The sequence below is a fragment of the Alnus glutinosa genome, chromosome 6 (assembly GCF_958979055.1).
Source record: "Alnus glutinosa chromosome 6, dhAlnGlut1.1, whole genome shotgun sequence".
NCBI lineage: Eukaryota > Viridiplantae > Streptophyta > Magnoliopsida > Fagales > Betulaceae > Alnus > Alnus glutinosa.
The window spans coordinates 3,445,439-3,457,179 of NC_084891.1; the positions used below are offsets into that span (position 1 = coordinate 3,445,439).

The window sequence follows — 11,741 nt, forward strand, 5'->3', positions numbered from 1 at the left end:
AAAAGGACATAAGGATGCATGCATGCCTTTTCCGCTTGATCCAAAATGGAGAGATGATAGTTGATAGGATTTTTTTGTCAACTTTTTACATAATTAAAAATATAATTATTTTGAAAACAGAAAGAAAAAATATAACTATTTTATGTGGTAGGAAATTATAGGCTATTTGGAAAAAAAAAAAAAAAAAAAAAAAATCACAACTATCTTATGATTTTTTGAGACAAAGAATAGTTGTTTTGAAAAATTGGTAGGGAATCATATATCGAGAAGATAAGGGATCAGTTACCTTCGTTTGGCAACTCATTTTCTTTCGGAAAAATTTCGCTTATCACCTATTTTTGATTTTATTTTTATTTTTACAATTATACTCATAAACTTTAAAATGTGTCAATTTAGTGCATTCATCTTTTAATTTTTCTTTTTCAATTTTACCAATCCGTTAGAAATTTTTGTTAAATCCTAATTGAAGAGTGTCAAAATTCATAAAATCTCTCTCATTTTTTTTAGGAAAAAAATTTCAACCCTTTAAGCATTGGTAAATGGTCAGGATTTAATAGAATTTACAAAAATATTTTTCCTTGAATCTTTGAAAGTTTTTTTTTTCATTTATATGTATATATATTTTTTAAAACGAGTATTTTAAGAATTTTGACAGAATTTAACAGAAAATTCTAACGGATAAATAAATTGAATAAAACTTAAAAAATAAATATATTAAATTGACACATTTTAAAATTTATGAATATAATTACAAAAATAATAAAAGACCGTGAGACGTTAAGTTTTCTTAACTTTTTTATCTAAGAGCATTTACAGCGGTTTATGGGAATTTTGAGCCAAAATAGATAAGCAAAACCTCTTTTTGCTATCTTAGCTAATCAATTTTCAGAACCCCATCCATCGGCTTCTCTAAAATTTCCTCTACTTTATTAAAATAATCATTTTTTAAGACAAGACCAACTGCCAAGAATTCGCAAATCCCTAGCGGGAGCCGAACGATGGTGGAGACCCAGCCGGCCTCCTCAAGCCACCCGCCTTTCCTCCGTGTGCACGCGATCCATGCACTCCCACTTGGGCACTGCCACCGATCCCAAGCCCAAGATTGCCTTCCTCTTCCTCACAAACTCCGACCTCTCTTTCGCTCCCTTTCTCGAGAAATTCTTCTATGGCAACCGTCACCTCTACAACATCTACGTCCATGCCGACCCATCAGTGAAAATCACCCCTCCCAGTGGTGTATTCCAAGGCCTGTTCATCACGCACGCGAAGACACTACAATGCTCGCGGCGAGGATGCCATGCTTCCCAAAGTCCTGTTTGAGGACCCCACCAACGCCACAAGTCACTCCGCCGGTGCTGAGCCAAGAAAATCAAAACCCCAACCCCAAACACCAAAACCATCAATTTCAGCAGCAAAAGGAAAAGGAAAACCTATACCCATGTTGCCGAGCAGCACAACGGTGAGCTGGTGTCATGTGTTGTGACTCACTGACCAAATCCCATACCCATCCTCCCACCAATTGCAGAAACAACCCAAAGAGAAAACCCAAATCCAAATCATCACCAGACGAGATCGATTGAGAGAGAAATGAGAGAGGTTCAGCAAGACCGACTGAGAGAGAGAGAGAGAGAGAGAGAGAGAGAGAGGCGGGAGAGCATGGCAGTTGTCGTATTGGGAAGGAACTGTGAGAGAGTGAGAGAGAAAGAAAGATTAAAAAATGAATCTATTTGTGAACAGTGTAACGCCAGATGGGGCGTTATACTGTTCACCAATGGAAGACAAATGTATTTTAGATTGCGAATAGATAACCAGATGGAGGTGAATTTTAAGTAAAACTTGAGCTATTCTAACTAAATGGAGAAAGTAGCGACTCCGATGTAAATGCTCTAAAAAAGTTAAAACTATTTTCTTCACATTAACTGAAAGTTTTCTTTACTTTTGACTTTTTTAAAAAAATTTCGTTTCACGTTTTGAATATCCGTGTAGACCCCAGTTCTTTGTGGGCCTGTGCTGTCAGCTGTGGCACCCGAAGTGGGGATCATAGGGAGAGAAAAGACAAAAGAGGCAGGCACGCAAATGTGGTTACGTGTTGATGGTGATCCAATGCTGTCTTCATGCCCATTTATGCATTTGTGATCATCGTATCTTTTGTTTGTTTGTTTGTTTGTTTGTTTTTTTAAGAAAATAAAAATTCCCATCTTTTGTTCGTTGCTTTAAAAGGAAGTTGTGTTATATTACAAAAAATTTGAAATTTAGTGACAAGAAGGTCACTAAATTCTAATGACGTGGCATTAGTGACGTCTTGCCGAAGTCATTAAACTGTTGTTTACTAAAGTAACTTTAATGCCCTGTAAAAGTGCATCACGTCACTGTTTTGTAATGTGAAAACATAATTATGTGCTTAATTATCAATTTTTACTAAAATAAAAAAGAAAAATTTCAAAGGTGATTAACAGTGCCACATTAATCCAATAAAATGAGTGTAAAATAAGAGTAGTGTTTATATAGTATTATTCTTATTATATAAAAATATATAAATCACCCATATGTAAAGAGAGAGGTTTGCATTCTCATCTCTCTATAAACTAAATAAGAGTGGGGCACATTTGTTTAATTTTATTCTATCTTTTTTTTCTTACCTCCAAACATATAGGCGGACTCAGTTTATTAGATTTTGAGGTTAAAGACGACATATTTAAATGAATTATTTTTTAATATTTAAATATTAACTAAATAATATTTATTTTAATTTATGTTATATCACTACAAAAAAAATTGCTTTTCGCCACTTGCAGTTCGCCACGTGTACGGTCACTGTACACGTGGCGAACTGTTGGCCGCGTGCAAGTGGCCACGTAAATACACGCGGTAGATCCGGTTGACACTAACTGCACAATTGGCCGCGCGTATTAAAATATACGCGGCCAACTGTTGGCCGCGTGTATTATTATACACGTGGCAATATGCTTTTTTTAAAAATAATTAAAAAATAATTTTTTATTTAATTTAAATCTGTATTTAATTATTTTTTAAATAATTAATTGTATTTTTAATTTAATTCTTTATTTTTAGAGGAAAAAATATATAATAACTGGAAAAAAAAAAAAAAAAAAAAAAAAAGGGGGGAGGAAAACACACGTACGAGCAAGTTCAGTAGAGAGAGAGAGAGAGAGAGCGAGAGATAGAGAGATACAAAGAGAGAGAGAGAGAGAGAGAGACAGAGAGAGAGAGAGAGCGAGAGAGAGAGCGAGAGACAGAGAGAGAGAGAGAGAGAGAGAGAGAGCGAGAGAGAGAGAGAGAGAGAGAGAGAGACAGAGACAGAGATTGAGAGAGAGAGCGAGAGACAGAGAGAGAGAGAGGGTGTCTCGAAGGGCTTGGAGTGGAAGATCTCGAGGGTGAGCACAGATTCGTGGAGTGGGAGGGTGATTGGGAGCGTGAACCGCTCATTCCAGACGGGATGGGTCGAACCGGAGTCGTCAGACTTGGTGGCGAGCCGGCGGTCCGGGTCGACCCAGAAGACTGCGTACAGCTTGAGCTCGCCGTTCTTCCAGTTCACGTTCTTCAGGTGCTTGGCGGATACGACGGTGAGCTCCAGATACAGAGGAGAGAGAGAGAGAGAGCAATACAGAGAGAGAGAGAGAGAGAACATGTATATTTAAGGATTTTTTTTTTTTTTTTTCATTTGAAAATACTGTTCAGTGGCGCACGGGACAATTCCCGCGCGCCACTGGTACCTGCGCAAATTCTAGCCGCGTGGCTTTAGGCCACGCGGCCAATTCTATTATACGTATATATACATAATAAAAACAATTAATATATATATATATATATATATATATATATATATATATATATACCTGCACAAATTCTGGCCGCGTGGCTTTAGGCCACGCAGCCAATTCTATTATACGTATATATACATAATAAAAACAATTAATATATATATATATATATATATTTAATAAAAACAATTAGCCACGTGTATTTAATACACGTGGCTACTTGGACCCGTGTAAGAAATACACGCGGCCATATACAAAACTTAATAAAATTTATTTTTATTAATATATATTTGATAAAAACAATTGGCCACGTGTATTAAATACACGCGACCAATTGGACGCGTGTAAAAAATACACGCGGCCAACTGGCCGTGTGTAGAAAATACACGCGGCCAATTGGCCGCGTGTATAAATTACACGTATCCAGTTGGCCGCGTGTAATTAATTACACGCGGCCAACTGTGATGCGCCCCCTTCTAGCCACGTGTACTGTATACACGTGGCTAATTGGACGCGTGTCTACAGTAACAGGTACTGTAGACACGCGGCCAATTGTAGAGTTTTTTGTAGTGTATTTTTATTTAAAAAAAAATCATTTTCTTGTTTTTTTTTTAAAAATTACTAATTAACACAAATCCGTTCAAACACGCCAACCTATGATCCTAATTTCTACCTTCTACGAAACAACAAAACAATGACCACGATGAAATCGTAGTGAAAGAAAGAATAAAAGCCGCCTATAAAAAGTTTCTTCGTGATATAATTGACCTTAATTAAGTCTATAAAAAGTTTCTTCGTGATATAATTGACCTTAATTAAGTCATTAGACATTAATTAGGGAAATTAAATTATACCACGATGAAACCATGCACAAATTAAGACAACCTCATGGTTCTAGTCGCCTGGCCTCCTGCTACGAAACCAAAGTTCACAGAACAATTAATAAATAATTTATTTATTTATTTTTCTTTTTTTTTTTTTAAGAACATGTAGCATGTGCTTATAAACACAAAATAAAAAATATTTGAGGTACTACCCGGAGCCAGAATTTTAAGTCCAACCCATTATAAAAGAGAAGCAGTACTTCACAAGAAGAACAGAACATATTGCTCTCGATCTCTCTCTCTCTCTCTGCCATACACATTTCCCTTTTGCCTCCCTCTCTTTCTCTCTCCCTCTCCCTAAAGAGCTAGACCATGTCTTCTGAGTTACAAGCCATGGAAACACCAAAACCTAGTTACGACCAAGAATGGGTCATACAGATAAGTCGAGCCCTAGAAGAAGACCTAGAAGACAACGATGAAGAAGGCCTTCCCGTCAGCATCTTCACCGTACCCAAAACCCTAATCTCTCTCAAACCAGATGCATACATTCCACAGCTAATAGCCCTCGGCCCATACCATCACCAGCGCCTTGAACTCTTCGAGATGGAGCACTACAAGCTCACTTCTGCTAAGAGAGTGCAAAAGAACATCCAACCAATCAAATTCTGCCACTTGGTCAACCATATTGCGGAAAGTGATAGCACTCTCCGCGCTTTCTACCACCGCTTCTTGGAGTTCGACCGGGAAACACTCGCATGGATATTTGCCATCGATGCTTCCTTCTTGTTGGAGTATCTGCAAACCTACTCTGCCAAAATGGAAGGTTCGTTTATGCGAATCTCTTCTAAGATGGCACATGTGATCGACTATACAAGAAGGAAAACCACACACCATGCGATCCTCAGGGATATTATCATGCTGGAAAACCAAATCCCTCTCTTTTTGCTCAGAGAAGTCCACAGTTTTTATCAGCTGCATGAAGATCATGACGAAGTATTAGCCACAATTCTGATGGGATTTTGCAATGATCTGTCACCCATCAAGTATATTAATTACCAACATTTTAGAGAAGAATGTTTCGAGAGAGCTCATTTGCTAGAACTTCTTTACTACATGGTTGCACCAAAACTGCAACTTGTACCTGATTATGAGCAGGATGAGCCTAAAGATGTCGAAGAGATTTGCTGGTTTAGAAAGGCCTTGAAATCATTCTTGGCGTCAATGTTTTACATTAATATGGCGCTGCTCTGCCTTCTCAGTAAAATATACAAGTCAAAAGCAGTCACGCTTTTAGTTACACTGCCATTTAAAATCATCTCGTATCTTTTTCGTCATAGAAACAAAGGTGATATAAACAATCTCATATCATTGGCAGGGAGCGTGGCCGAAGAGGTGGAAAGTGCATCTCATGGGATGAAAGACGAACGTCCTTTGGCCGAAGAGATTGCAATCCCAAGTGTGACACAACTCCATAAAATTGGTGTCAAATTTCGTCCATCAAAGGGTGGCTTGGGATCTATCAATTTCGACAAGTCTTGTGGTACATTTTACCTTCCGGTTATTCATTTGGATGATAACTCGGAAGTTGTGATGAGGAACCTCGTGGCCTATGAGGCATGTATTGCACCGGAGGTGATGGTTTTTACACGTTATACGGAATTGATGAATGGAATAATTGATACGGAGGAGGATGTAAGAATTCTTCGGGAGGCAGGGATCATCTTAAACCGCCTAAAAAGCGATAAAGAAGTGGCAACGCTTTGGAATGGCATGACGAAATCTGTGAGGGTAACGAAAGTCCCAGTTCTTGACAAGGCCATTGAAGGTGCAAATACTTACTATTCGAACAGTTGGAAGGCCAAAATGAATGTGATCATGAGCAAGTATATCTTTGGTTCATGGCCATGTCTCACATTTTTAGCTGCTAATCTTCTGATATTGATGTCTACCCTCGAGACTGCTTGTTCTATGTACAATTGCCCCAAAATTTTTAAGGCTATATGAATAATGCTTTCGATATCTTTCTACGGAATGTTGTGAAGTATATGTTATCAATTCTTATTGCGTTTTTTAGAAAGAATTGTGTCTTGTTGTATATATTTTGTGGTATGGAAGTCTTAATTTCATGATTTTGTTTTTAATTTTTTATTACTAGCCAGATCTTTGGTTTGGTGTTTAGTTGTTGATATACATGATATCCACTCGGTTCGCCCGACCCCATTTACCCACAAATTGGGCTAGGTTGATCAGGCCCGAGCCAGGAAAGCGAGCATGCTAGCCAACAATGCAAAACAAGCACAGGGTGTAATGGTGATGCCGAATAGAACTAAGATTATTCTGACAACTTATGGTAGTAACAAAAACTAAGAATTGAATATGAAAAAGAAAATTCAAGAAGAGATAAAATAACAAATAGGAAATAGAAATATTGACTATAATTGTTCAAAATAAGCTAACAAGTAAATAATTCTGAAAGATTGAAATTTAATTGATATTTTAAAATTGCATTGTTCCACTAAGTGCTTATCCCTTATATATATTAATTTTATTAACGAATTTAATTATTTAATTAATACTTTGATAAAGAAAAATATATATATATATATATAAAATAAATGATTTTTTGTTTTTTTTAGTTAATAAATGACATACATGTTGACTAACTCATTTATGAGTTGCGTTTTAATACAGATTACATTTCTTCTGTCATGTCATATACATGACAATAAAATCATGATAAAAGAAGAGCCAAAAAGCAGAGTTCAAAGCGAAGGCAGCATACTTATAAAAAAGAAAAGCAAAGGCAGCATAGAACGTAACTTCTACATAAAAGTGAACCAAAAAATCGCAACTTATCCTGTTAGAGCCAATGAAACTCTTCCAGGCAACTGGTCTAGCTAGATCGAAGAGTCTCATATTGCAACCGGCCTGTCTTCATCGTCATTAATTGCATGGGGAGCAATGTGTGTCATTAATGTTTCCTAGTGCCAACTATATATATATGACGACGCGCGTGGAAATAGAATAATGTTGGGGAAGTTTCAGTCAAAACTGGGTTCCCTAAGTCGGTTGGATGTTCCCTACTGATTCGTAGTGTTCATCATATCGTCAACAATTAATAGGCTCCCTTGGTCCATGATACTGTGGGATGTGTCTCGATCACTGTTGGAAAGGAAAATACACGTATACTAGCTACCAAATTTTCTTTTTAAAAGCTACTTCTTAAATGACGTGTCCATATATCACAATCTTATGAAACGATAATAACTTGAGGAGTAATTCTAAACGTCATACCCATGTCCCTCTAAAAATGATGTGGCTTTTAGAATTACCATGTGATCAAAATTCAATTTTGATCAATCACAAGTTCAATGGTGATTTTAAAAGCCACCTCATTTTTAGAGGGACATAGGTATGACATGTAGCATTACTCTAACTTGAGTACGTCCAAGTTTTAAGAAGATTTGCTTAGATATATATATATATATATATATATATATATATATATATATATATATATATATATATATATATATCTTTCTCATTGTTTAGCCTCACGCCGCAAGCGGCAGCCAAAGTTATGGTATCATATCATATGATATCATCCACACCCAGAAAGGACACGTCTGACAAAGGTTTTTTTTTTTTTTTTTTTTAATGTCAACCACTTAAAAACAAAATAACAAAATAAAAGTTTTTTAAAACACGTTACGCTAGTCAATATAAAATATGTACGTATAATAAATGAGTATAATAAATGAGTGTGAAGAATATTGTAATGTTACAAACATGGTTTTATTTTTAAACATTTTCAAAAATATTTTGATATTTGACATTAAGATATTGATGAGTTTTTATGAGAAAAAGAAGAAACAAGAAATCAACTTTAAATCAGTTGGAAGAAAAATATGGTGTATTGCAAGAAACATATGCGTTACACCATATGATTCAAAAATATATTTGGTATAAAGAATCACAATGATGGTGTATTGCAAGAAAAATATGCAAAATTCATTATTAGCTTTATGTTTTGGCAAACTGTATATGCCATGATATTGTATATGTTGTTGGCAGATTGAGTAGATATACTCAAAATCCTGGTGTTGAACATTGGGATGCTATCAATAAATTGTTGAGATAATTAAAAGGTGTAATTAATTTTGATTTGTCATATTGTGGTTATCCTACTATATTGAAAGGATATTGTCATGCTAACTGAATTTTTGATTTAAATGAGCAAAGTCTACTAGTAGTTATGTGTTTACTTTGATTGAATGAACTATTTCTTAGAAATCTTCAAAATAGACTTGCATAACAAGGTTTACTATGGAGTCAGAGTTAGTTGCCTTGGAAAGGATAGGAACTGCAGATGAATGGCTAAGGAACCTATTAATTAACTGATTTGCCTTTATATATTAATTCAATTCCGCCTGTGTTTTTATTATGATTGGCAGGCTGCCATAGCTCGAAGCAAAATGCAAGATTTATAATGAGAAAAATGCACAATATTGTGAGGCAGCTTATTGACACCGGTGTAATGTCCACAGACTTTGTGAGGTCAAAAGAGTTTTACAGATCCTTTGACCAAGGCACTAGCAAGAAGGCTGGTGAGTGAAACATCGAGGGGGATATGACTGATACCCAAATTATGACACTGTGATTGAAACCCAACCTCTGTGATTGGAGATCCCATGAATGGGGTTTAATGGGAAACGAAGTCACAGGTGATCATGGTGAGGTACTGTCATTCTATGTTTATCCACTATCTTAAATGAGAAGATTAGTGATGAGACCATCCTTATGGTGTAAGACAGTACAAGATGCATAAAAACTAAGGATGAGTTAAAAACTTTTAATGGATCCATAGTCCTTATATGTTGGGATGGAGTGTTCCCTGCAAACACTCTTGATTGGTGCTATCTATGTGAGCTTGGAGATGGTGCCACTTCCTATGAGACTTTGATAAGTCTTTAGAGTGCTCATAAAATCTAGGGGCGCAGGGCATGTAAAAGGCAACAACCCACTATATATAGAACAACCAATTTTTTTGGAGAATTTTATGTAGGTGATAAGTTTGGTCAACTTGAGAATTTGGTTAAAAGAGTTTAACTCTACCATGATTCATTAAGTTCCTACTTATTTATCCTAGATACTGTTAAAACCTTCGGGTATTACATTGATGCATGTTCTCAATCTCCTTATATTCTAGTGTTTGTAACATGTAGGGGATTGTTGTAACGTTACAAACATGGTTTTATTTTTGACCGTTTTCAAAAATATTTTGATGTTTGACATTAAGACATTGATGAGTTTGTATGAGAAAAAGAAGAAAAAAGAAATCAACTTTAAATCTTTTTTATTTTATTTTATTTTATTTTTAATTTTTATGGTTTTACTGTTGGGTTTTAACATAGATTTTATGGCATTTGACCATTTGACCAATAACAAATGCTTTTGATGTTATGACCGTTTGGTCATTATTGGTTTTATGATCAAAGGATTTTCTATGAAATCTTGTTCTGATAAGGTTTTTAATTGTCTTTAACAAATGGAAATGGTCATTGACTTTAAAAAGAGAAATAAGTTTTAACTAATTTAATGGTTTTGACCGTTGGACATTATTAAACTTTATGATATTTTATGGCATTTGATTTTTTGACCGTTAATCATAAAATTTCAAAATATAACCATTTGGTCATAAAGTGTTTTCAATGCCTTTAGATACTATAGTAGATTTACTAAGCCATATATATACATATACACACATTTTTATATACTTCTATTTTTTTTTATATGATATTGATCCAAAAAGATTATGAGATTATTTTTACAAAGGAAAATCAAAAGGTTGTTCTATTTGATTTTCGTTCTTGGAAGTGTGTCCTTAACGAAGATAGACGCTATAGTCTAACTTTGAAGGTTGCGTGTCAAGAGATCTTATCACATCGAATTATATACTCCGGGAGGCACGAATCAACCTTTAAGGATAATGACCTTGCGTGATTGAATAGCATTGTAAGATATTTCCTTACTTTAATTTTATTCTATTGCATTCTATTTATTTGATTTTTATTATTTCGGATTGATATTATTTTATTTCAACAAGAATTTTGTGCACCATCCAAAATTTATTTCCAACAAAGAGTAGTATTACTTTAGATTATATGTTTATATATGATAACTAATGAAGCGATAATTAATGTGGAGATTAAAATATATATATATATATACTACATTTATATTTGTAATCCACAAATCATGGAAATCTCTCGCTTCCTACCTCAACATTAATTTATCACTTCATTTGAAAATAATTACTTTTTTGTTAGGGCATTTGAAAATAATGGTTGATATTGGAATAAATATGCTTTGTAGAATAGTCTAATTTTTTTTAAAAGATTTTGATCTGTCTTGGACAACCATGATTGTGTATTGGGATTGGTTAGAGCATTCATAATGATTTCTCTAAATTTATATCTAAAATAGATAACTAAATCTATTTTTTCTATTTTAGCTTGTCACTTTTCAAAAACACCATGCGCTCACACCCTATTATCTAAATTGTTTTCTCTATTCTATTAAAATAATATTTTTAATATATATATATATATATATATATATTCAAACAGTCTAGAAATTGCAAAAAATAGTCTAGAACAAAGTCTAGACGGTTTAAAACCGTCCAGAAATATGGGTCGCGAATTTGGATTCTGGACGGTTTGGCTCAAACCGTCTATAATTAATTCCAGACGGTTTGGGTTAATTCTAGATGGTTTTGGTAAAACCGTCTAGAATTATTTCTGGACGGTTTGGGCCAAACTATTTAGAAATACAATGAATTATATATATATATATATAATGTTTTTTTACATTAATTAGTTTTTTTTAATAATTTTTTTTAATTAAAACTAAATTAATTGATCTGGTTTTCAAAGATTTTGTAAATAGTTTTTGAATTTTGATTGATTCACAATATTTAAGAATTAGCCAAGGATGGATGTCTTTTGACATAAAAACAAATATTCATTGTGCAAAACACCGAATAGTTCACCAGCGAAAAGCAAGGGGTAATTACATTTTCCTCCCATCAATTACCGGTCATTATCAACGACTCAATATGCCACCATGAACTGAC

At 34.6% G+C, this 11,741-nt stretch overlaps 1 protein-coding gene across 1 annotated transcript; it reads left to right on the top strand.

Annotated features, from left to right (window-relative positions):
• The first annotated feature begins 4,978 nt into the window (after window positions 1-4,978).
• On the top strand, window positions 4,979-6,610 carry LOC133870628 (putative UPF0481 protein At3g02645). The gene has a single exon (XM_062307792.1). The coding sequence runs from the start codon at window positions 4,979-4,981 to the stop codon at window positions 6,608-6,610; it is 1,632 nt and encodes a 543-aa protein (XP_062163776.1).
• The last annotated feature ends 5,131 nt before the right edge of the window (window positions 6,611-11,741 follow it).

What these genes read in the sequence shown, in the direction of transcription:
- LOC133870628 (XM_062307792.1), top strand. Translation starts at nt 4,979, where the DNA reads ATGTCTTCTGAGTTACAAGCCATGGAAACACCAAAACCTAGTTACGAC.